We start from the raw sequence: 27,490 nt of genomic DNA on the forward strand, positions 1-27,490 counted from the left end.
GAGAACTAGACAAATTTATATAATTATATAATTTGTTGTTTCTTATGAAACTAATACAAACACAGATTAAAATTTATATGCTAGAGATACAGAATAAATTATCTCATAGTTCCATATAATTTTATTATTCTATGCTTTAATTTCAAATAAAATAATTTTTATTCTTGATTTCACCAGCAATCATTGAAAGATTTCTGGATAATCAATACCAAATTAAAAAGGATGCACTACCATTTATAATCTTCACTCTGCTTCTAAACACAGCTGAGATTTCAAGCTCAAAAGAAAAGAAAATTTGTTAACATAGTATTTTCAGCCTTTACTGGCTTCTTTTCTCCTAAAGATATTTTCTTCTATTAGAAAAAAAGTTCTGAAATTCTAATAAAGTGTCTCCCATTCCTGAGATTAAAAACTTCATCCTGCTGAGTTAGCAAGAAAATATTATCATCTTTGATTAGTTTTGAATGATCTATAGAAAACAGTGAAACCTTGACTTCTGAGCTAACATAATATGTGAAAACATATTGTTACTAAAACAGACCACATGTAAGAGGAGTATGTGACTCCAAGTAAGAAGTTAATTGTTTTTGACTTAACAATAACATGCAGGGTGGGAGGGGGCATGACTAACAATAGTAAGATATCTGCATAGCAAAAACGGAATAAAAGAGGAAAAGTAGAATCAAAATCAAAATTCTTTGAGAAGACACAAATCAAAGTTATGTGGTATTACACCATTGAAAAACAGGTGTTCACACTGAGAAATACTTTCACTAAGGAGATTGTTCAGCAGAAACTTTTCAAATTTTTCAAAGTAGATGCAACTGAACTGACTAGAATGTTTTAGAACAAACAGACTTTTGCAAAAGCAGTTACTCTAACAGTAAATTATTCCTCATATACACAACTTTTCAGAATGTTAAACATTGCCAATAAAAACAAAATAATCAAATTCCCTAGCCTAATGACAATTGATATTTTCATTTCAGACAACTAGACTTAAAATATATAAACTTTACATATATTCATGACCTACGTTACCCTAGCAGAGAGGGCTGCTGAGATACATGAGGAGCAGGGCAAGTCAGGGAAGCAGAATAAACAGCAATATGATGGACAGGGCTAAGGGGACTAACCATACCGTTGAACTGGCCTCAGAGAACAACAATCAGTAAAACGATTACAGTTTCTAAGGGGATCAGTTCCTACCTGACTTTGATAATCAAAAAGAAGGTTCATGGGCAAAATTAGCAAGAATGCTCCCCAAAGAGAATCATGCTATAACACAGTTCCTAATTCAGTGTTTATAGAGGCCAAGTTAGGTAGAGGAAGGAAAAGAAGGAGCTTTAGGACTATTTTGTCAATTGGGAAAAGGCCTAGGAAAAATTGGTCAGAGGAAAAACCCCAAATACATAAAGTGAAACTCCAAAGGGGCTTCCAGATACAGTGGGAATAAACAAAGGGCTCTTGGTGGCAAGAGTTTGGAAAGACAGGCCTCTGCCAAATTTACAGATGTTCACCACCCATGGTTAATACTGAGCATCTACTGTACTGACAACCAAAGAATAGTTTTGGAAATAGGCCAACTCTACAACTGGCAATTTTTTAGAATCTATAGCTGAATTAAGGGTAATAGGGTATTGAAGTATACAGGGATTGAAAATATCTATCACATTGCTTGGTGATGTAAAAAGCCCCAAATGATCCCCGTAATTTTTCAACATCTACTTAATGTCATTGAAGCCAGGTAACAAATAAAAATCTTTGGCAAAAAATTATTTTTTGAACAAAAATTAACTCACCGAAAGTTATTTTCTGGGCTTTCAGCAAATGGCTGGAGCTATCTGTAGTCTACTACAGATATAGTTACCACTAGTTTTCACAGTTCTCTTTAAGCAAATTAGAAAAAGCACCCCTCCCCCTAGAATAAATTAAAGAATCAGATTTCAGTTCCCACTTACTCCATTATCCAGAAGATTTTATGCAGTGTGGCAAAACCCCACACAGTGGCCCTGACTGTGGGTCTCCTGACTGGTAAATATATGACATGGTGCAACACTAGATGCAGGTTAAATCAATTTTGAAAAGACTAGGACCTGACATTAGAACTTCTAAAGTTAGCCTTAAGTAAAGAAGATATCTCTCCATACCCCTTGAGACTCTACACCAGTGCTTTTAAGCCCCCTCTCCCCTCTTTTTTTTTTTTAATTAGGAATCCTTTGTGAAAATCTGTGAAAAACTATGAATTTTCATTATTCAGCAAACACATGTATACATATGTATACACACATATAGAATTTTATAGTAATTTGAGGAGTTCACAGACTTCCTAAAGCCTACTGAAGCTACAATTTTAAACTTAAAATTTCATTTCCTTAGATGTTTACTGTAAACTAAAAGTAATCTTCAAAGCCCTTCAACTGACTAAAGGGACCATCTCTTGGCCAAGGGGACCCCAGAATAACTTTGAAAACTGAGTTCTCAGCCATGATAGGACTTAGGGTCAGACTACCTCATTATACCACCTTCTTAACCATGATTAGGCTTTCTTCCCTAGGGACTTAGTGAAAACCAGCCCTTTCAAAAGATTTCACAACTGATATCAACCAACTGTCTGACACTACCCTTTCTTTTTTGCCTGATAACCAACCATTTGCCTGATAACCAACCGTGGAGTGGTTCTGGCCAGTCTACCAAGAATGAGCAGTAAAGGTTTTCGTGTCCTCTGCTCCACCTTTAACGTCAGAGGGTCAAAAACTCCACCCTCGGATCATGACCATCAGATCATGCCAACGTTGCCATTTTTTATATGTGGGACCCATGAAGCGGCTTGAAGGGGAATGAAGTTTAAATGCACATACACATGGTCCTCCTTTCATAAATATTCATAACTCCTCCCATAGCTTATTGAATGCGTATATTTGGCCACTCTGCTCAGTATAAATTTCTGTTACCTTTGCCCCTCCCTCATAGCATAATCCATGAGAGAAAATTGCAAAGAACAAAATCAAGGATATGTGAATCAAAAAACCTCAAAGCAACTCAGCTTGGCTGGAATGAAGGGTTAAATTAATGGAAACAACAAGCAATACATCGAAAGAGGACAGCACAGACTGGATCAAGGACTAGATGAAGGATTTTTGCATGCAATAGCCTAGTAAAGAGTTTGAATTTTACCTGGTAGATTTGCAAATAAATGGGCAAGTGTATGAGTGAGAGGCAGTGTGGGGGAAAAGGAGGAGAGAAAGAAGGACATGTGTGCACAGGAACTGGGAACTGATGATAGCTTTATATATTTAGTGGATACAGTATTTATAACTTTGGGTAACAAAGTAAAGAACATAAATAGGAAAAAAAAGAAAATAACTTACCATGCTTTCCCCTAGAAATATCGACATACTGGCACAGTCTGGGATGGGTGATGGTTTTAAGGATTTGAAAGCGCCCTAAAATTTTGATGGAATTCGGTGTAAGAGGAAGCCCATTGCTTCCACAAACATCATGTGGCAGAGCCGAGGCAAAGAAGGTAAAGGCTCCCATTTCAGCGTCCTCCAGGGGAAACATTTTTGGAATTCTAGGTCTTCTAAGATAATCTGGAAAAGGAGAGAATTTTAGGATACACCAAATATTAAGCCAGACAGACCAAACCTTAAACACAATTAACATACAACTTGGAGGAAAATGCCAATCTGAACACTTCACAGTAAAAATATCACAGTAAGAAAATTCTAAAATATCAGAGGACAAAACACCTCAGCATAAATTTATATTGCAGCTCTGAATCAAACTCAAAGATTTTCAATGGCATAAAAAAGAAAAGATGATTCCATTCTCAATGACATCTGGCAGTTTAAAGAGTAGAGGAAGTTTGTTACTGCATCTTCATATTATTAATAAGGCTCTTCTCTTTTTCTTTAGACAGAGTCTTGCACTGTCACCCAGGCTGGAGTGCAGTGGCACGATCTCCGCTCACTGCAACCTCCGCCTTGCAGGTTCAAGCAATTCTGCCTCAGCCTCCCGAGTAGAGGCACCCACGACCAAGCCCAATTAACTTTTTTTTTTTTTTTAGTAGAGATGGGGTTTCACTATGTTGGCCAGGCTGGACTTGAACCCCTGACCTCCTGATCCACCCACCTCGGTCTCCCTAAGTGCTAGGATTACAGGCGTGAGCCACCACACCCAGCCGGTAAGGCTCCTCTCTTTACCTAAAGATTGAATAACCCACATACCATCAAGAACCTTCCTTCTCATACAGTGAGGTAAGTCAGGAAAGAGGGAATATAGATACCAACTGGTAATTAATCAGGGACCTTATTAATAGTAGTAAAGCGTAAACTAGATTAAAAGAAGGCTCTATAATATTAAATAAGCAATTTTCATTTTTATGCTAGATGTTTTACATAATGTATGATCCGATTTAATCCTTTTAATAATCCTGATAGTGCTACTGGCTCAAGTTTAGAGATAGTTGTTCTACGTGTATAGCATGAGGCATCCTATTTGTACTTACTCCAAAATAAACGGTGCCCCCAAAGTTGTGTAAGGTAGTAGCCTGGAGATTAGGAAACTTGGTCCATATCAATCTGAGTCACATTAAGGCAACCGTAACAAAACAAAACAAAACGAAGCAAAACAAAAAAGGTCTTCTGACACGGGTAAAAAATATTTTACCCATGGACCTCACTAAAAAGACACTCTACTGGTAAAGCCCTGCATTTTTCCCTTCTCAGATTTTTGATAAATATGCTGGAATTCCAATTCAATAAGACCACTTTTGTCTGACCAGAAACCTTACTGAAATTATTAAAAATATTTTTAAAAGTATAAACCCTTACCAAGGAAGAAAAAGGAAACAGGCCATGAGGTGATGAAAGATTTCTAGAAACTTGTACAAAACAAAATATATATGGAAGAGTATTGTCACAAGAAGCAGAAGGAAATAAGCTACAACCTATAATAGTCAAGAGGTTTGGTTTTTCTTTGTTTTTTGGGTTTTTTTTATCGAGATGGAGTCTCGCTCTGTCACCCAGGCTGGAGTACAGTGGCGCGATCTCGGCTCACTGCAAGCTCCGCCTCCCGGGTTCACACCATTCTCCTCCCTCAGCCTCCCGAGTAGCTGGGACTGCGCCACCACCACGCCAGGCTAATTTTTTTTGTATTTTTAGCAGAGACGGGGTTTCACCGTGTTAGCTAGGATGATCTCAATCTCCTGACCTTGTGATCCGCCTGCCTCGGCCTGCCAAACAGCTGGGATTACAGGCGTGAGCCACCGCGCCCGGTCTATTAATCACGAGGTTTGTTTGGCCCTTTCAGATTCAGAGGCTTCAGACTTAGAGAAGGCCGGAACAATGGTAAACAGCAGTCAAAGAGGGTTTGAAATCAGAAGGGTGAAATGTTGAATAATTAGAAGCGTCAATTCTGCCACCAGTCCTACAACATAGGCAGTTATTTACACTCTGAAAATAAAAGGTTCTTTCCTAAAGAAGCTGAACAAACTGAGAACTACAGTAGTTGCTATGGACACTGGCAAGAAGAGCAAACTCCTCACAATTCCGGAAATTTGTAGGACCCCAGCTAAGAATTGGCTGTGCACCCAGCCATCCTAAACCAAAAGGTTATCAGTCAAAAAGCCTGTCCATATACGCAAAGCTCCCAGGCAGCCTTAGCTCTTAAATAATGAGTTGTCTGAGAATCATCAGATAGTTGAGGAAAGACTACAGTATCAAGGGCAAACAATAAAATAAACCTCCAAAAATCTGGCTTTGGAAGCAACTGAAATAATTTATGAAAAAACACAAAAACTAACTCTAATAAATATAGAAAGATTTGAGAAGATATTGCATCCATTACATAAAACAAGTTACAGAAAAACAAACAAAAGAATAAAGACAAATGGCCAATAGATATATGGGAAGATAAACAACCTCATGAATAATCAAGGAGTTGCACATTAAAACCACCAAAAATTTTTATCTACCAGACAGTTAAAAATTAAGAAATCTGATAACACATAATGTTAGAAGGATGTGGAAAAATAGGATCTCTAATTTGCTGTAAGTGGGAGTGTAAATTAGTAAAATCACCAGAAATGTTTTACACTATCTTGCTATTATATTCCTACAGAAACTCCTACACACACACACACACACACACACACACACACACAGAGTGGACCTGTGCAAGAAAGATCAAGGCAGTACTGCTCCTAATATCCCCAAACTGGAGACAATTTAAATGTCCAATGGGAGGCAAATGGTTAAATAAATTGTGGCACATTCACCTGCATACATAATGAAAAATAAGCAAACTATAGCAATATTTAATAGCATAGATGAATATTGAGTGAAAAAAGTAACATAAAATATGCCAATTTTCATAAAACTCAAAAACAAAACAAAAAAATTCTGGAATACTTACATCTATTGTAAGAATATGTTCAACAAGTAAGGGAATTAAAAAAAAAAAAACTCAGAATATGGTTACTACCAAATTAAAGCAGGAGTAAGGTTAGGGAAAAATCCACAAGAAGCTTCAAAAATCTTGAATAATAGCCTAGCTTTTAGCTGGTGAATTAATGGGTGTTCATGTTATCATTATGCTTGGTAATTTCCATGCTCTATATTTATCTACGTGTGTGTTAATACCACGTATTTAATAATTTAAAAATTTTTAAATAAAATAGATTTTCAACAGAACTCAAAAGAGTTCAAGGAAAGTCTTTTTTACAAATGGTGCTGGAAAAAGATATTCATATAAAAAATAATAACCTTAACTTCTACTGATACATCCACAAAAGTCTAGAGTGGATCACAGGTTTCAATGTAAAGGTAAAACTGTTAAGTCTTCTCATTGAAAACATAAGAGAGTATCTTTACAACCTTAGGCTAGGAAAAGATTTCTTAGACATGATAGAACAAAGCACTAGTCGCAAAAGACAATTTTGACAAAGTAGACTTCACCAATTAAAAACATCTGCATATCAAAAGGCACCCAAGAAAATAAAACTTCGAGTTAAAGAGAAATATTATTTATATCTGTCTATATATACATATGACATTATGTATACATAGGACCTTTTAAAATCAAATATATGTGTGTCTATATATAATTGACCTGTATTCAGAATCTATAAAGAAATACCACAATTCAATAATAAAACAAGCCAATACATAAATAGGTAAAAGTCACAACTATATTTTCACACAAGGCATGAAAAGTCAATGAGCACATGAAAAAACTGCTTAATATCATTAATTGGGAGAAATGCAAATGAAAATCCCTTTAACTTCTGCAATGGCTAAAATTAAAATGACTGGCAATAACAAGCGTTGAGGAGAATGTGGAAGTGGAGCTTTGATATATTGCTAGTGTGAGTGTAAAACGGCAAAAGAATTTTGGAAAATATTTGGAAAACTCTTCTAAAGTGAAAAATATCCCTAACTTGTGACTCAGAAATTCCACTCCTACTAGGTGTTTATCCAAGAAAATGAAAATATTTGTCCATAAAAATGCTTGTATGTGTATGTTCACAGGAACTGTACTCTTAATAGCTAAAAACCAGAAGCAATGCGAATGTTCCACAAGTGAATCAGTTAACATACTTGTACCATGAAATTCTATTTAATAAGAAAAATGGAACAAACACATCAAAACATAGATGTACCTCAAAAACATTAAGTTTATGAAAGAAGCAGACACAAGAGTGCATACTGTATGACTCTATTTAAATGTAATTCCAGAACTATAGGTCTAAATTACAGTATTAATAATAAAAATCAGAAGATAGTACTGTAGACAGGAAAGGGGGGTTGAATAAACAGAAACAGAGGAACTTTCTGTAGTGGTAGAAATATTTTCTATCTTGATTGTGCTGGTAGTGGTTCTATGGATGAATACATGCATCAAAACTCATTAAACTGACCACTTAAAATCAGTGTGTTTTAATATGTGTCAATTTTCTCTCATAAAAAATAAAATTAAGAGCCTATGAGAAGATAAACATTGCCATACATTTTCAAAGCATCAAACGTAACCAGAAAATTTTAAACATTTCAGAGAGAAAAAAATGATTCCACTATCAACAAATTAAAGTGAGACTGGCATTCTCATCAGCAATAATGAAAGTTTGAAGAGAGAATGGTGCGGTGGCGTGTGCCTGTGATCCCAGATACTTGGGAGGCTGAGGTGGGAGGATCATGTGAGGTCAGGAGTTCCAGACCAGACTGAGCAACACAGTGAGACTCCAGCTCAAAAAAAAAAAGGAAAAAAAGGTTAGAAGACATGGAAGGATTGAGAGTTGAAGGAAAATACTTATGATTCTATATACAGCCAAATTATCAGTCATAAGAGCAAATTATAATTTATAGCCATACAAACATTAAAAAATAAAGTTACCTTTCACATGCCTTTTGTGAGCAAGCTTCCTTAGGATATATTCCAGGGAAATAGGGGGAAGTCCAATAACAGAAGATGAGGGGCTAAGAAACAATGTTATTTACCCAAGAATGAATATAAACCCAGGATAGGAGCAATTCAAAAGGACTAGAACGCAATCTGTTCAAATTAAACAGAAAGCCATTGGGCTTCAAGGGGAAAAACTTCAAACAGAAGAATGGAAGCTTCTATGTGCATCATACAAAGAATGAGAAGACTCAGTGAAGAAAGCACATCCACCTACCTATTCCTCAGGAGAAAGCAGAAAGGCAATTAAGAAAGTAGGGATGGTTAAAAACTACGTAATTACATAGTCCAAAATATAAAGCATGCTCAACTACAGCATAATATTTTGCCCTTGGCAGGAAAGAAATAAAAACCCATTTGATCTTGATATCATAAATAATCTTCTTTATGGCACAGGGATCAAGAAGTTAAAACTCTGGGAAAAAAACATATCGGAGCATACAGCTTGGACTTGCACTAAATAACAACTATAGAACCATAATACTGTAAACATTTTTTTTAATTGGTTTTTGGCATGTGAACAAAGCACAAATATTATAGTTATGAAATATATTATTAACTTTGACAATGTACAAGTAAATGTCCACCTAAGAGAAAGTGGGCATAAATGTAGTTTCTGAGGTGATAAAGAAAAAGGTAGAATCACTACTTTTCTCATTTTACCAAACAAGGAGTCAAATATATTTTCAAAAGTTGACATGAAAAAAGTAGTTTACGTATATTATTTTGAATTATAAACTAACCAATACAAAAGCCAAAAATTATGATTATGACTATTCCCAAATTCAGAGAAGAGAGATTGTGAATGGTGTGGGCTATTTCAAGAAGTCAACAGAAAAAGAATTAGCAGTTTAACTTAGGGCTATCTCAAGAAGTCAACAAAAAGAATTAACGGTTTAACTTATTATTTAACCTACAGACCTAAAAAAGGTTAAAAGTGGTTATCTTTGAAGAACAGTACTGAGAATAGGACAGGTGACACAGTTGTACCTTATTACTCAATCCTACTATGCTATACTTTTCTTTTTTTTTTTTTTTTGAGACAGAGTCTCATGCTGTCATCCAGGCTGGAGTGCAGTGACATGATCTCGGCCCATTGCAGCCTTCCACCTCCCGGGTTCAAGCGATTCTCTGCCTCAGCCTCCGGAGTAGCTGGGATTACAGGCGCCCACCACCACGCCCGGCCAATTTTTGTATTTTTAGTAGAGACGGGGTTTCACCATCTTGGCCAGGCTGGTCTTGAACTCCTGACCTCAGGTGATCCACTCGCCTCAACCTCCCAAAGTGCTGGGATTACAGACGTGAGTCACCGCGCCCTGCCAACTATTTAATTTTCAATCAGATGTCTTTATCACTTAGCTGAAAATAAAATAACCAAATAAAACACAATGATTGAAAACGATAAAACACCAATTAACATAAAAGATTTCATCAGTGTTCTTTTTTCACTACCTCTTAGATGGTTGTACATAAAAAGGCTCACACACAAAAATGCACACACAGACATTTGCTTACACCTGGTGAGTGGAAGAAAACTACTGGGGGAAAAGAACAAACAAAACGCAGAAGGGAGAGATTAGATGAGGGAAACAACAGTGCAAGCAATTGGGCTTGAACATTAATTCATTCAACAAACATTTTGAAGCCCCTATTTTAAGTCGGTTGTTTTTCCAGCTGGTGGGCAAAGGATAATGAACAAGTCAGAATCTCTGCCCTCAAAGAACTTATAGTTAAATGACTTGAATGGGGAGAGAAAGTAAAAAATAGGGCAAAAGATGTTGATTTTATCATGAACAAAAGTTTCACATTTCTTCTACAGGAAAATGATACTAATTCATTTATTTTATATATACATTCTCTCAAGAGGGGGAGAATTTTTTTTTTTTTTTTGTCCCAAATAGATAGAAACCAGGACAGGGGACCTTGAAAAGCAGCAGCCACTGACAATCTTCAAGTAACTTCCTTCCACTGCTTCACGTTCTCCTACTGCTCAAGAGGGTGTTACACTTCGACAATTGACTAAACCTCGAGGGCCAGAAACAAACCAAAGCAAAATTCTGCCTCTATGGTGAGTAATGGAGGGGCTGATTCTAGATTCTCTAACCTCCTCCTTTAGCCTTCCTTTGAGGCAGTGACAGAGCGACTGCTAAGCCTACGGTTCCCAAAGGACTCAGGTGAACCTGATTCACAGGAAAGGCGGGCTGCAGCTACGGATGGGGACAGTACCCATCAGCAAGCAGCTCCACAGCTCGGTTCTCTTATCTCTTCTGAAGACATGCGGGGCCACTCACTGCTCCCGATAGTCCTCTACCTCCCACAGACCCCACCCACTACGACACGGAAAACTGGATTACCCAAATACCTGCCTCTGAGTCTGGGGACGCAGGCAAACACAAAGACAAGGGGGATGGAGCTTCTACACAGGGCCACAGAGCAGTCGCTGTGCCTGGTGCTGCCGCTACGGCTTAGTGCACTAGACGCTGCATTTCAGGTGCTCCTACAAAAGAGGCCGCTCCTGCAACGCCGGGAGCTCAGAGGTTGCCCTTCGCAGGCGAGCCGAGTCAGCTAAGGCTCCCTTCGCGGAACCCGGCAAGGACCGCGAGCCTGGCCTCGCCCAATCACTGATCCCAGCTTTTTACCCTCCACCCCCACCCCGCGCAGCCTGGCCTTTTTTTCTGCCCTCACAGCCACCGCGACCCAATACTGAGGAAAGACCCCCGATTTGTGGCGTCCTGCCCCTTGCCCAAACTGGACTCGAAATGAAATATAGCGAGAGAGAAAGAGGCGGGGACGAGGGGGCGATTGGAAATCCTGGGTGAGGGAATGGAAGACGAGGAGCGTGGTGTGGAAGGTTAATGGGACTGAGCACAGGAAGAGGAAGAAAGAATTGACGGTTGAATCTGTAGAACACTCAGGCGTTCAGCGAGGACACCTCATTGGGTCCTTTCTCACTGCTAGAGTGCTCGGGTGGTTGTCCCTACGTGCTGCTTGCTGTGGCTTTCTCGGAACCCCTGGCCACCGCTTCATGTGAGTGACGTCGTGGAGGGTCACTCACTCGGGGATCGCAGATTGCGATCGCAGGGGTCGTCCTTCTGTAACTTGCCTCCAGGAGAGAAGACCTGGCCTGCGGTTGCTAACGGGTAGTCCGTTCGCACCAGGATCAGCCCTGGCCTGAGGAAACAGGAAAGAGCTTGAGACCTCCTTCTAAAGGAGCCACGTTTGAAAAATGGGATACAGGGCTAAGTTAAGAATGCTACCGAAAAATATCGATCCCTAAGTGTATTTACTGTTATGTGAATGTGTGTGTCAAAGGACTTGGGTGCTTTGGGGGAGAGAAGGGTGAAGACGGGAATTTATTCATTCAGCGAATAGTTATTCAGCGCCCACTCTATTCCAGGCACCGTTCTAGGCATTAGGTGAAGAGCAGTGAACAAGACAGACAGAAATCTTTGTCTACTTGTAGCTCACATTTTAGTGAAGAAGGCACATACTAAGCAAAGTAATTAGAAACATGCTGTATTTTAGGTCGTGATAGTCCTGAAGAGAAATACAAAGCAGGGAGGAAGGTCATAGAGTGACACAGGAAGGTCTTGCTGAAAAGATAACTTTGAAGTAAAGGGCTGACAGAAGTGGGAGATGTAGCTATGCGAATATCTTGGGGAAGTGCAGTCAGACGGAGGGACCAGCCATTGCAAAGGTCATGAAGCAGAAACCTAGAATAGCAAGGAAGCCTGTAGGTCAGAGTTGAGTAAAGGGTTTAGTCCTTCACTGGAGATTAAATCAAGGCGAGCAAGTCATGAAGATCTTCAGGACATCTAACTTTTATTCTAAATGAAATAGGACTTTGGAGGGTTTTGAGCAGTAGAGTGATGGGATCTGACTTCCTTTTAAGAGGGTCACTCATAAAGGAAAATACACAGAGGAGGGCGTGGTAGGAGAAAAGAGACCAATAAGGAGAGTGTTGCAATAATCCAGAGGAAGCATAGTGGTGGTTTGACTATGGGTGGTAAGAAATGGCCAGTGATATTCTTGATGCACTTAATTTGAATATGTAAGAGTATTATAGATGACAGGGTTAATTTTATTTAATTAGACTTTGAAGGACACTTTAAAAATGAATTCCAGTGTGAGTTTCAGAGTGGCAAGCACAAGTTAAAATCATGGCTTTGCTCTGTGATACTTGAAGGGATTCCAATAAGTCATGTAATTTTCCTGGATCTGTCTATAAAATGGAAATAATATCTGTCAAGATTGCAAAGATTAGGGTATATTATAGGTATTTAATGACAAGGTGTCTAATGGACCTAGTCTGCAAATCTGAACCAGGTAAAAGATGGCCTTATTGTGAGGTAAGAGGGTCATGGGAGGCCAAGGCATACTCCTTTTTAAATTTTATGGACTCTTTACCCAGGACCCCCTGTGTTCTCATCAGTAAGGGGAAAGCAGGCTCTCTGGTAAGGGAAACAAGAATAAATAGGAACTTTCATAAAAAAGCAATTTTAGATATTCTTTTTATAGGTTTTGGTAAAGGTTGATAAAAGACCTGTGGAATTACTGCTGGTTGCTGCACTTACATATTTTGAGTGTCTTTAGGTGCATTGTTCTCAGTGTATTTAATTTTCTTATCTTTTTAAAATTCTGACTTTTGACACATATGATTTAAATCCTAGCAGGAATTTTCACCTAGTTCTAAAAGGTACCACATTGCTTAACACTATAATAGGGACGTTCTTTCAGTGTGGAGTATTTTATGTATACTATAACATTCTTAGATACCCAGTAACTAGATTGTGTAGCAAATCAGGGAAAGAAGTTGGAAGGCAAGAAGAGGAATGAAGGAAGGAGAAGAAAGGAAAAAAATGATTAAAATTACTATAGTCTATCAATTCTGATATACACATTTTTCTCATACATACATCTCTGAAATACATATCTTTAAATTTTAAATTATTGACATCTTTAAATCACTGTAGACAAATTGGCAGTTGTGAGATATTTGTCATTGCCCACACTTACACACACTTAGTTGTAACTTAATCTTGTCATTATTTCAGTTGAGTTATATGTGCGGTGTTGGCATATAGTTTGTTGAGTTTAATTTCCCTTTTAAAGATCATTTAGAAGATTATGGTCAGCATTAGAATGAAAAGGTACTGTGTATGAGAGAAAACAAAAGGGTGATACAAGATAAAAAATCCAGGGTTAAATGTAAAAGAAGTCTTTTAATAAATAATGTGGATATGTCTAAGTGATAAGAAAGCATGGGGTCAGTTGATTCAATAGTGTTTTTTTTTTTTCATAATGGTACATAAAATAATAGAGCTTCTTGGGATTGAAGCCGTTTTACAATTGATGGCATTTTAGATTTCTTGAAATATAGTTTTAAAGCTTCCAACAAAAATGTAAATTTTTACCTACTATATTTCTGAAATAGTGTAATTGGAGGTTTTGAATAGAGATGCTTTCAAATTTGTGTAGAGTTCCTATATAGCATAGGAATTCTAAAATTAAAAATCTGCTTGTAAAACTTTGATTTCAAAGTAGTAACTGACTTATGTTTGATTCCCAATGTTGTCATCATAGGACAGAGAGTTGGCTTTTGAAAAGAGATTGCAGGTAATGTAGGTGGAGGGGGGAGGACTCCTAAGGAAATTGCTGAGTGAACAAAAATGATCATGAAGATCTCAGAATCTCAAAAATCATCTTTTGTGTGTATATTTTAATGATTAATATGTACTATAAATTCATGTACAGTATTTGAGATTCTGCATTAGAGGCATCGTATGGTGAATGGCTTTTTAGCTTTGATGAAATATGATAATTAACATTGAGAAGGACAAAATTAATGTGAAGGGGCAGAATGATTTTGATAATATGTTTCAAAAGTTTTTGGTGTAAAAAATGCATTATTACCATTTTAATTTAGTACAGGAAAAAGAAAAGGTCTTGATTCTCACTAATCAAACACAGTTAACACTTGGTCTACTGTTTTCTATGCTTTTCTCTTCATAAATGTTTTATATTTTCAGTTACTGTGCATGTAATTATTATATCTATTTTAATCTCACAGTCTTGATTTTTTTTTTTAATTTTAGTCCAGAGACTTAAACCAACATTTCCCAAACTGTTTTAGAGAATACTAGTTCAAATAAATGTTAATAGGTATTCCTGGGTTAGGATTCTGTCATGAAATATACTGGAAAATGCTTTGTAATTATATCCTGTAGAGAAATTATAGCTAGAGCATTAAAAGAGCTAACTGCAGCATCAGACAGACCTGAGTTTCAGTCCTGATTTCCTAAGTATTCCGTGAGGCAAATTAATTTTAATTCAAGTTTTCTTCTCTGTATAATGGAGATTATAACAATATTCGAAATTGACTTGTGTAAAGCATTTAGCCAGCCATAGTACATGTTCTACAAATATATGTAGTTGTTATTATCATCTGTGAGAAACCTTATACATATTAGCATATTAGAAACTCTGAAGATTTAAAATTTTGAAGGTTAACTTATATTCAGTGTAAAATTGAAAAATCACAGGAGAGTAATTGGCATAGAGATTAATGAAATGCGTACTGGGTTGAATGGTAAAAGATTTGTTTGAGCTTTAAGCAGTATTGTTGTTAAGCTATCGCTGTGCCCTGAGCATAACATTATTTTAAAACATGTCTTCAACTGTTTCCCCCATTTGTCTGAAAGCTTAGTTAGTTCAAAGAACATGTTTATTTTTATTCTCTACTATAAACCCAGCACATGACACAAAATCAGCGAGTATAAAGTTCAGGTTATGAACTTATTTTAGGAACCTGGCAGGTAATATAAATGGCAGACAACAGGGAGTAGTAAAGTGTCTGTCTGTCTTACTTAAAGACATTCACATCAGTTATTTCCAACACTGTTAGCCCTGGAAAAGAAAGACATCCCTGAACTTTGTCAGGCTAGTTTGTGATCCCTAGAAAAGATTAGCGGTTAAGACCAAACCCTGAAGAACAGCGTCATTAATGGGACAGATAAAGAAAAAGGAGCCCTGAAAGGAGGTGACAAGGAAGTAGGAGGTGAAATCAGGTACAAGTAATTTTATAAATTAAGAAAATGAAGTATAGAAAATTTAGATAATTTTACCAAGGTCACACAGCCTAGGTATATGAATGACCAGGTATATGATTGACCCAAGGCTTGTTTATGAACACTCTGAAAAAAACCTATATTCCTTTGCCAATGCTAGTGATCATTATCTGCATGTTACTAGAAAACATTAACATAAACGTATGCACCCAACTTATATTTTTTAAAAATTTAAATGATAATTAATCAAGTATTAGAAAACCTGTTTCCAGAGCTTCTGTTCTAAAGACAGCAAATGACTTTTAGCATTTGAGAAAAGTTCTGTTAAGACACAGACATAACTAGAAGTGAAATATTTTTAGATTTCATGAGATGAGATATTTTTAATGTTGGCATCATGAATAATATTTCCAGATAACCTGTTGTGTAGGACTGGAGAAGAAGTAGAGGCTGGGCACCAGCGCAGTGGCTCACACCTATAATCCCAGCACCTTGGGAAGCCGAGGCGGGCAGATCAGTTGAGGGAGGTCAGGATTTTGAGACCAGCCTGGCCACATGATGAAACCCCATCTCTACTAAAAATTCAAAAATTAGCCAGGTGGCAGGTATCTGTAATCCCGGCTATTTGGGAGGCTAAGGCAGGAGAATAGCTTGAACCCAGGAGGCGGAGGTTGCAGTGAGCCAAGATCATGGCAGTGCACTCCAGCCTAGGCGAGAAACAAGACTCTGTCTCAAAAAAAAAGTTTTATCACTTCTTTTTCTCACATTGTTTCCTCTTAGTAGTTGCATATGTGTGTTCAGTGTTTAGTTCATTTGTATATCTGTATTTTGAAACATGATATTCTCTTTCCTAAACTTACGCTTGTTCTTCAATATATATTATAAAGTCATATTTTATGTAACTCATTATTATTCCAATTATATTTTGCAAATAGTTAACAAAATTTATCCACTCAGTAAAATTGTATTTTTTTCTCTTAGGCTGGATTTATTATTTCTATTTTCCAAATTACTGTTAGTCCTAGAAGATTTTTTAAATGTTTTTGTATGAATCAGAACATGAGTTTCAGCAACTTGGTGGGTATTTACTTTTGAAGTGACTGTCTAGAACTGTTGGCTTATTTATGAGCATTATTCTATACGGACTATTATTTTAACAGTTTGGAAAAATACCAACCAAAAAAGCACAAAAATTCTAATGAATATACCACCTTTTAAACTCTGTAATTTTTACCAAAATGAACACAGAATACCATGTTGTTACTTAAACGTTTGCAAAGCCAGAATTGTAGAGAAAATATCTTAATAGAAATGGATATATGAAGAAAGTTAAAGTAAAAAAAAAAAAAAAAAACTATGCTCTTCTGAATGTTAGTATCCTTAGTTACAGCATTTCTTTAGTTTTTAATGTCTTTCTACTTTAGTCTAACATAAGTAATGATGAAATATACTCAATAGGTGAAATGTAGCTGTCACAAACAATAAGGAGTATCTGATTAGGCAGAATTGGCAACTTTTACATCTCTAGCCAAGACATCTTTGATGAATAATACTAAAATGAATGTGAATTAGTGGTACATTTTAGAAAAATACATTTTGAAAAGATATAGCTCAAATCATCGTATTCAAATTTCAAAATTAAGAAAAAAAACTAGAAAACTAGTATCTTAGCTGATATTTAAGTATAGACTAATGCTCAAAAATGAGCCAACAGGTCTAGACAGTCACCTCAAAAATAAACACCAGGCAGTTTATTGTGGCTTTTCAGAATATTTTTTATATAATATTGATATTATATAATAATTTGAAATTTTCAAACAATCTGTTATTTTGTGTCTTATCTAGTTTTTATTCAAAATTTCACCATTAATATTGAGTGCTGCTTCATTTATTTAAAGTGAGAATTATTTCAGCAATGCTTATATCATTGTTATACCTTGAATTATAAATTCTTATTAAATCAGGTAGAAAAGAACAGTTCATAGTATTACTAACAATTAACCCTCTCCATTGTCAGTGTGATTATTTTTTTTAGTATGTGACAGTTTAAACTTTAACATGGGGAATTAATCTCAGAATGTTTATTGAATACATTTTTCTGTACCTTGATAGTATTTTTTAAAAATTTTTCTGAGTTTATTATAAAAATAAAATTCTAGTTTTTAAAATAAAGACAATGGTGTATGTTGACATTATATCTGAACAAGCATATGATTAATATTTTCTTAATTGCTGATTTTTTTCTTTTAATATTTGTCTTTCCTAATTGACATTTTCTTCTTGAAAATTGTACCTAAGTGAATACACAGTAGAAAGATCCAGTATATAGAAATATAAAAGGAATGAAATCAGCAACTCTTTACTTTGGAACAAAGGTGTAATTCTCATTAGCATAGTTAAGATTATTGTTATTCTTATCTCTTAGTGTACCTGAAGCTTTCTTTAAAACCTTTCAACCGTAAATGTGGCTAAATAACCTGTTTTCTGCATTTAGCAACAAACTATATTTCCTCTTCTAAATAGATTAAGGAATTACTCTACTTAGCATTTCTGCTATTTGGCTTGTTGCTCTCCATAGGAAACATATTTTTCTAACATGTTTATCTATTACAATAGAAAATGTTTTTCCTTTCAGACTGCTTTTTCATAATGTCCTATAGTATAAATTTATTCTTTTCACAGTGTAATTTATGACTCTTATTTTTTCATCTAGGATTTTCTGCCGTCTCTTGGCAAAAATGGCAAATAATGATGCTGTTCTGAAGAGACTGGAGCAGAAGGGTGCAGAGGCAGATCAAATCATTGAATATCTTAAGCAGCAAGTTTCTCTACTTAAGGAGAAAGCAAGTAAGAAAATTTAAAATTTTTAAGGAGATACTTAAAATGAATTCATACATTGACGGAGAAATAATAATGTTTACCATATAAGTTATTTAAGGTTTACTTAGAAGTTTCTGTTATATGTAGAAAAATATCAAACCTGAACCTCTACCTTCAGGACTTCAGTTGACTTTGGTTTTGTTTGTTTAAATGTATTTTATTCTCAATAGTCAATGTCAGAATAGAAATTTCAAAATCTTTTGCTGTCACTAGTAGAAATAAATACTTTCCTACATTTTATAAGCTAATGGCTTGCAAAAACCTGTATTTACTCTCCAGAAACGTTATCAATTTTTTTTCTAATTTTCCATACCACTTTATTTGTTTCTTTTTTAATAATGTTTCTCGAGATTTTAAAATTATTTTTCTTAAAATTCTTACTCTCTTTTTATTAATAAGATGAAGAGATTGGACATGGTCATTGCTTATAGAATATAATATATGTTATAAATTGAATTTTGTCTTCTATAGGTGGCCATTTCGTAGCATCTTGACAAGCATTTTAGTTTTGCCAGTTTGAAAATCTTTCTCCTTATTCTTCACCTTTATATTATTCTTTGGTAGCCTATGCTGGTAGTTTTTGGTCAAATTGCTCCCAATTTAGAATAAATGCTTTATAAAATCTCTGTTAATATCCTGTAAGGAAAACATTTCCTAGAAAAATAACCTACCTATATATAATTTTGAAACATATCTTAATCCTATATATAATAGAGAAGAGAAATAAAAAGAAAGGTATAAGTAGTAGTAACAATAATATGTATTTCAGTAAGTAATACTTCAGCAGGATTATACCACTAAAGGCAGTGTAAGAGGGTCACATGCCACATGATTCACATACAGGGAATCATCAAGAATGCAATAGGTACAATGCCAACTAGTATAGGTGTAGAGTCAGACTGCCTTTGTGTAGGTATCTCAGATACCAGAAGCAGATAGTGATGTAGATGATTTATTCAAAATGGTGAGTGATTGATTAGATAATACTTTGAATAAAGTGAGGTACAGTCTACTCTTGATTTATGTGGTACTTGATTCATAGAAAATTTAGGATACAATAAGCATGCTGAAAAATACTTTGTGTTTATACATAAAGAATAGTTAAAATCTAGGCTCAAATAATTGTTAATAGGATTTTTACCTATGCAAATTTATAATAGGCCACTAGAAAGTTCTGCAGAATGTGAAACAGTTCTTCATTTTGCAGGAGTATCCAGCATACTGCAGGACATCTGGCATTCTTGGCCTGTGCCCAATAAATGCCAGTACTAACAATCAAAAATAATCCTGCAGATTTTCAGAATCCTACCTACAAAGCAGTACCAACCACACTGAGAACCATTATTTTTCTCTTATATTTTTGTTGCCCCATTGCATACCTTTAACATATACATTATATTTTGAGCAAATCCTTGAGTTATTTCACTCATTAAATGTTTGGTTAGCTTAATTCAGACTTTAGCAATATTCAGCTTCTTTTAAAAGGTAATGACTAAAAAGAAAGACATGAGAATAGTTTTTGCTTGTGTGGTAACATCTCAGACTTTTAAAAAATATATATGTATAATTTAATATAATGCTTCTTTTTTTTTCAGTATCTGTTATTGACATTTTATTTTTTATTGTTTTAAATTTTTTTGAGACAGGGTCTTGCTCTGTTACCCAGGATGGAGTTCAGTGGCACTATCTCGGCTCACACTGCAGCCTCAACCTCCAAGGCTCAATCAGTCCTCCCACCTCAGCTTCCTGAGTAGCTGGAACCACAGGAATGTACCACAACCCCCAGCTACTGTTTGTATTTGTTGTAGAGATGGGGTTTTGCCGTGTTGCCCAGGCTGGTCTCAAACTACTGGGCTCAAGTGATCCTCTTGCCTCTGAAAGTGCTGGGATTATGGGATTGCAGGCATAAGCCACTGCGCCTGGCCACATAGTGACACTTTTGTGCCAACTTCTTAAGTTATTTATCATTGCCCTTTATTATAGCTGCAATGCTGAAAAGGTGTTACTTTGATCTTAGTTAGCATCTTAATAAGAGGAAAATGATTCATAAACAAAGTCTTTCTGTTTTACTCTTATTTCCTATATTTTCTCTCCCTTGCTCTCTCTCTCTTAAATATCATGTTGTTTTAATAAATACTAAACTGGCATAAAGGCACTGGCCAAACATTTGGTTACACTAGAGCTAGTATTATCCTAGCTCTAGTTATACTGGCTGTCTTCTTTTCAAATAGTATTCATACAAAACCTTTTTTAAAAATGTATTTTAACTAGATGTTCTTGATCCTAGTTTTGCAGGCAACTTTGAGGGAAGAGAAGAAACTTCGAGTTGAAAATGCTAAACTGAAGAAAGAAATTGAAGAACTGAAACAAGAGCTAATTCAGGCAGAAATTCAAAATGGAGGTAATTAAATATAGAAAATGAGTAATCCAGAAGTTAAGAAGTTGGCCAGTCACACTAACAGTGAAGAAAGAAGTAAGAATCTATATCCAGGCAACTTGGACAACTTAATAACTTCTGAATGACTCAGATTTATCAATAAAATGGGGGCATGAATAGAACCTACTTCTTAGAGTATGAGAATTACTTGAGTTAATTCGTATAAAGCATTTTGAAAAGTGGGACGTAGTAAGTTCATAATACATGTTAGCCGTTGTTCTTATCTGCAGGTTTCTTAGTTTAGTAATTATTAATTAAATGGGAATCATGCCTTTATTCTTTAATACCTCAATAGTGGCTAAAATATGCTTAATTTTTTGGCAGCCATTTTATAGTCTCAGACAGTGGATATTTGATGGCCATATACAGTGAATTTTTCATTTAAAAAGAGTTCCTATGTATGGTTCACAATTTCATTTTTTTATCATATTTATTGGTTTGATATGAATGACATTATTTCATTTTCTGTCTCAGTGAAGCAAATACCATTTCCATCTGGTACTCCACTGCAAGCTAATTCTATGGTTTCTGAAAATGTGGTACAGTCTACACCAGTAACAACTGTATCTTCTGGTACCAAAGAACAGATAAAAGGAGAAACAGGAGACGAAAAGAAAGCAAAAGAGAAAATTGAAAAAAAAGGTATTTTTGACCTTTAAGCATGTTTAGCTCTTGACTGGATTATCAGAAAATGTCAAATTTTGATAATGATGATAATAATAGTATCAAAAATCAAGTTCAACTTTCATGAGCTAGGATAAAATTAGGAACAATATGATATTGGAACATACAAACTGGGTCCTAAATGGTGTGTGAATATTGACCAGATTAACGGAGTAAACGTGGCATTTTAGGCAGAGGGACTGGCATAATTTAAAAGATAAGACAGTAAACATCAAGTATAGAAACCCATATGTAGTTTGGTATGGCTGAATTTTGGTATCTGTTTGTGGCATGGTTTGAGAGAAGTCAGAGATAGGAAACTGGCTTAGGACCAGTTGTGAAGATAGGAAAAGAACATTCCACCAGTCAAAGCAGACTGTGTGAGCTAAGATTTCAGGAATCCATGAGAACTAAAGTAGATAGAAATGTCACCATCCACCTAGGCAACAACCCTTGAAATCTAGTTATCAACCTTAACCTGTCTCTATTCCCCATTCTTCGTATCTAGTTAACCAACAAATTCTATTATTCCTGTCCCCAAAACGTACATAGACCCCAGCTCTGCTCTTTCCTTTCGTTAGGTCCTACCTTAGTTCAGGTTTTCACGATCTTTCATCTGAATTAATATTAAAGCCTCATCTTTTCTAGTTTATTTTTAACCTTGCTGCTAAAGCTATTTATTCTAATTATAAATCTGACTTCCTTTCCCCAGATATGTCTGAAAAGGTGCCTTTATAAATAACTATGAATATCTCTCATTATACTTAAACTTATTTACTTTTTTTTTGGAAAATATACATGACAGAGGGATTTATGAACTAACCCAAGCCAGTTTAGCCTCTAAATCAGTTGCCAGTTCATTTGGCAAACATCAGTAACCTCTTAGTTAGAAGTAGGTAGGGGCTGTACAGCCTCTGCTATATAACTTCACCACTAGGTGGTATGATTATAATGAAAGTGAGTCGGACTAATTCTTCTAGTTTATAAAATATGTTAAGAAGTAGACACAAAACAACTATATAACCTGTTCTTGCAAACTTAGTGGAATCCATATTTTCTTCTCTAAGGAGGGTGCACTGTTCTGATTCAGGATTAATCAGTCTTCTAGTTAGAGAAGGCAACAAGGCTCTCCTTTGATGGAAGAGGGAGCACACAGCACGATAAGAACAAATGGAGTTATAGGATTAGAACACTTCTGTCCAATGCAACTTTCTGTGATAATGGAAATACTCTATATCTACATTATCCAACATGGTAACCAATGGCCACATGTGGTCATTAAAGATTTGAAATGTGGGTAGTATGACTAAACTGAATTTCTAATTAAAATAATTTTAAATTGAAATTGAAATAACCTATGTGGCTGGCAGCTACCATATTAGACAATGCTGGTTATAGAGGTTTGTTCCATCGGTGTTTAGCTGCTAGCTAGGACTGCCAGATTCTGCTCATGCAAGGGCTGTGGTGCCCATATAATCTTTCCAGACTGCTACGTATCTTTTTTTTTGAGACAGAGTCTCGCTCTGTCACCCAGGCTGGAGTACAGTGGCATAATCTCAGCTCACTTCAACCTTCACCTCCTGGGTTCAAGCAATTCTCTCTTAGCCTCTCGAGTAGCTGGGACTACAGGTTCATGCCACCACACCTGGCTAATTTTTGTATTTTTAATAGAGACAGGGGTTCACCATATTGGTCAGGCTGGTCTCGAACCCCTGATCTCGGGTGATCCACCCGCCTCAGCCTCCCAAAGTGCTGGGATTATAGGCGTGAGCCACCATGCCCAGCCAGACTGCCACATATCTTAATTGAGCATCACTCATTTGTCAGTGAAGTATTTCCGAAATTCCTTATGATAATTAACAAAGATCTTGGTATAGATTTTAATATTTGCAATCATTTCTAGAATGGGAATTCCTGATGAAAGTATTTCAAATGCCTAGGAAGTAGATTAGAGTCTTAGAATATATACAAATATAGATATATTGTTATACTACAGTATTTTTTAAGTAAATGCATATACTTTATCACAAAAATATTAAGATTTTTGGTATATTCTGGTAATTTTATTGTACACATTTTTCTGTATAATTTGGATTTTTACCATTTAAAAAACTTTTGCTAATTTCTTTATGGAAAATGGAATTTTTTTAAAACTTGCTAATGAGATTAAAAATTGGCCAGTATTTTAAGTTAGTTCCATCCTCTCTTTGGTAAACTTATTGTTGTATGAATTATGAATACCTTTACACGGAATCCTCCTTTCCTGCTTCATGCATAATTATTCTTCACTGAGTTTTTGTATTTCTTTGTGTATGTCATGTTTATCACATATTCATTATACGTATACATGTCTGTCTTTAAAAGAGATTCTGAGTGCCTTGACAATATGGACTGCCCATCTTACTATTTCCAGTGTCATAGCACTCAGTAAATATATGTTGAAAGATTAAATAAATCTGTACTTGAGAAAGAATGCTTCCAAGCTACAACAGCTCATCTTTATACTTTCGATTCAAAGGTAAATAAGATTTTATTTTGGTTTTACTTTTTTGGGGCCAGAAAAGCTAATTGTAAACCTAAAGAATATGAGTCCTCTTTGCAGGTTACAATTAACTCAGTAGCTAAAATAATCATGTGTTAGTAAGAGATACATTATCAGCAAATAAATAAAAATGTAATTATGAAAACATAATCAGAATAAAATATTCTTATCTGCTTAAATAGTTACTGTGGATAACCCTGAAATCCTAATACATCTTCAGGGAAATCTAAGAAATGGAGAAATTAATTATATACTTATTAGTGTATATAGTGAGGAGGAAAATATTTTATCAGTGAAATTGTATTCCACTCTAGTTCATTCTGTCATTTGGGTACTGGTTGTGGTGTTCTTTCTAAGTAAAGTATTTATCACCTTCCAAAGAGTCATAGTAAAAGTTTTTAGAGGTTTCTCTATTGTCCTGTTTCAGGGAAAGGCAAACTTTTTCTGCCTGAAGCCTTTGTCACAACTACTCAACTTTGCCCCGTTGCAAAAGTACCCATAGATGATATGTAAATGAATGAATATGGTTGTCTTCCAGTAAAACTTTAATTATGAAAACAGGCAACAGGCTGGATTTGTCCCATGAGCCATAGTTTGCCAACCTCACACCATGTCTTCAAATAGAAATACAACAGAGAAATAGCTAAAATAGGATTCAAGATTTTATGACTTGGATAATTTTTTTCTTTGTTATTATTTAAGTGAAGGTAGAAGATAAACATTCTTTTGTTTTTTCCTTTTAAGCTCTTCAATATTGATACCATGGAGTTTTCATAGTGTTTTTTTGTTTGGTTTTATTTCTGATGTTTACCCATTCATAAATACTTTTTAGGAGAGAAGAAGGAGAAAAAACAGCAATCAGTAGCTGGAAGTGCCGACTCTAAGCCAATAGATGTGTCCCGTCTGGATCTTCGAATTGGTTGTATCATAACTGCCAGAAAACACCCTGATGCAGATTCTTTGTATGTAGAAGAAGTAGATGTTGGAGAAATAGCCCCAAGGACAGTTGTCAGTGGCTTGGTGAATCATGTTCCTCTTGAACAGGTAATCTGTACAACTGAAATTCCTGTTGTGTACATTCAACATTTTCATTCCCTCTTTCTTGATAACTTTCCATTATAATTTTGTGTACCATACAACATGTGCCATTGTTAATTAGTTCAATCAATTAGTTTGAATGTGGTTAATTCCACAAAAAAAGCATAAAACCACCAAAAACCTGTAAAACATCTGTAAATTAAGATATAATGCATAAGGATAGGAAGAAGAAAAGATGTATTATTTTCTCTGTTTTTAAAATATTTTTACTTTTGTATTTTGCATTAAAAAACTATAATTATATTATATATGTAAAATCTAACAACAAAATACAAAACATCCCATTTTTAACAAATAGAAGAATACTATTAAAAATTGCAAGTTCAATCTCCATGATCCCCTCTCCTCATTTTTCCTCAAGTATGAAAGTATTTTTTGGGTTTTAGAGAAATAAAACTTGTTCTCATACTTTTAGATTGGTGCTTTCTGGGTTTATAGTACATGATTTTAAAAAGCAAGGAATGATAAAATTCCATGATGAAACAGTGATAAAAATAATTAGGATGACTATTATGTTAGAAGTACTTAATAGATAAATTTTTTTCACATGCTATTTTATTTCTTACTATATACAACTCTCAGTAGTATCATCCCCATTTACAGATGACGTTTAGGAAAGTGAACCAAGTTATATATCTCTATCTATAGAGATATATATATACAGTCATTATATATATACACACTCATTATATATATACACATACTCATTTTATATATATATATATACACACACACACACACTTATTCATCTCACTCTAAGGCCGATTATCTTTAATCTCTATACTGTTCAGCTTTACTGTTTACCATTCAAGGTGGAGTTAGTCATGAAGCTTCTAACTACAGGTACTGTGTAATTTATAGAGTCATACATATGACCAAGGTCATAAATTACAAACTGCTGGGCCAATGGGCCAAGGAAAGAATGCAATCCCAAAAAGTTTCAGTTTATCTTTCGTAGTATTTCATAAAATACTTACACATGGAATTTTACATGAAAATCCTGATGTCTTGTTTCTTAATTCGGAACTAAGTCCCACCCCCACCCTTCCCATCCCCCTGCTGTTTTCTTAAGACAGAAATTGGCTAACTCTTAGTAATGGATAGCATTACTTTAGGTGGAAGTTAGACTCTTTAACACAGTTTCAACCATTCCATAGTTGAGGTGCAAGGTCAGTTGTGATTTTTTGGTGTTTATCTTTACTTTTCTGCTAGTATTATACTTATGGAAGGTTAAGGAGAGACCCAAGTATCTTTTTTTACCATGTCTCAAAAAAGCAAGAGTGTTACTTGTTTTTTCTGTCTAGGGTTCCTTACTCATTTCCTTTACTTATTTGGTAGACAGTTGTATCAGAAGTGCATCAAAATTGTAGTTTTGATCCCTGTCCTGGGCTTTTGTTTTGGCTTTCTAATTTCAGCATTGCTGGAACATGGTACAGGTAATAGATCAATATTGACCTATCATCAAGAGTACAAGGAAGTGATTGCTTCTGTTTCCTACTTAACAAGCTCATTTCTTTTAGGTCTCTAATGATAATTATCTGAGCCAGTGAAGTTTGGGTTTTAAGTGTTTCATAAAAGAAATTGATAGGAGGTTAGAGTATCTCCACTTTTCCTTTCTTCTGGTGAGTTTAGCACTGGGAACTGTGCTTTTGTGTAACTTCAGAAAACAAACCATGGTTACAGTTTATATAATATTATTCCCTATTTAAAATTTAATTCTTTATATGGTGAAATTAGAGCTGGGTATTTGGAATATGTGAAAAGTATTGATGGTATATTTTATGAAGGATAACCTTGCGTGATAACCGTTTTAAAAGCAAATTGATACTCCATGATGATACCCTTCAGAGCAGTGTTTTCTAACCATTGTTCTTTTTTTCTTATAAGCTTTCAAACCTCCTCAACAAAAGTTTACTTTCTTCCTTTTTCTTTACTTTTGAATACCATATTTACTTTCTTGAAGAAATAAGTGGTTTTTAAAAGATCTAGTAACAGTGGAAAGAATCAAAGACAGTAATAGTTTTAAATGTCCTCTTTCTAGATGTCTTCTATAGTGATTTGAATCATCTACCTATTTCCTCTGTCCCATGGTGCTTCGGAGATATTGCAAAGAATATGGATTTCAACATTAAGATAGTTCTACCTTTGTTTATTGCTACCCTGCTGCTTCTTGGTTTTGTGAACTTGAACAAATCGCTGTGTTCATTCAATTATATTTATAGCTGCAAGTATTTATTAAGCACCTAAGTAAAGGATACAGAAACAAATGAAAATACAGAGATAGATAAACTTTTTTTTTTTTTTTTTTTTTTTTTTGAGACAGAGTCTCACTCTCTCACCTAG

At 35.3% G+C, this 27,490-nt stretch overlaps 2 protein-coding genes across 8 annotated transcripts in view; one reads left to right on the forward strand and one right to left on the reverse strand.

The window, feature by feature from the left end:
• The window catches only part of TBCK (TBC1 domain containing kinase), a 248,808-nt gene extending 236,107 nt beyond the window's left edge, over positions 1-12,701 (reverse strand). For 3 of the 4 annotated variants that reach the window (XM_011945713.1, XM_011945715.1, XM_011945714.1), the window contains exons 1-2: positions 10,827-11,161; positions 3,372-3,593 (exon numbers count right to left, since the gene is read on the reverse strand). In XM_011945713.1, the coding sequence (XP_011801103.1) occupies positions 3,372-3,564 (193 nt within the window). In that variant the 5' untranslated portion in view covers positions 3,565-3,593; positions 10,827-11,161. Of the gene's footprint in view, positions 1-3,371; positions 3,594-10,826; positions 11,162-11,441 lie in introns of those variants that run through there. The other variant, XM_011945712.1, reaches the window with a different exon arrangement.
• Positions 10,277-27,490, forward strand: part of AIMP1 (aminoacyl tRNA synthetase complex-interacting multifunctional protein 1) — a 31,450-nt gene continuing 14,236 nt past the window's right edge. For 2 of the 4 annotated variants that reach the window (XM_011945711.1, XM_011945707.1), the window contains exons 1-5: positions 11,407-11,487; positions 18,241-18,374; positions 20,695-20,808; positions 21,319-21,486; positions 24,882-25,093. In XM_011945711.1, the coding sequence (XP_011801101.1) occupies positions 11,486-11,487; positions 18,241-18,374; positions 20,695-20,808; positions 21,319-21,486; positions 24,882-25,093 (630 nt within the window). In that variant the 5' untranslated portion in view covers positions 11,407-11,485. Of the gene's footprint in view, positions 11,245-11,406; positions 11,488-18,240; positions 18,375-20,694; positions 20,809-21,318; positions 21,487-24,881; positions 25,094-27,490 lie in introns of those variants that run through there. The other 2 variants (XM_011945708.1, XM_011945709.1) reach the window with 2 other exon arrangements.

Source organism: Colobus angolensis, unplaced genomic scaffold (genome assembly GCF_000951035.1).
Source record: "Colobus angolensis palliatus isolate OR3802 unplaced genomic scaffold, Cang.pa_1.0 Scaffold244, whole genome shotgun sequence".
Classification (NCBI taxonomy): Eukaryota; Metazoa; Chordata; class Mammalia; order Primates; family Cercopithecidae; genus Colobus; species Colobus angolensis.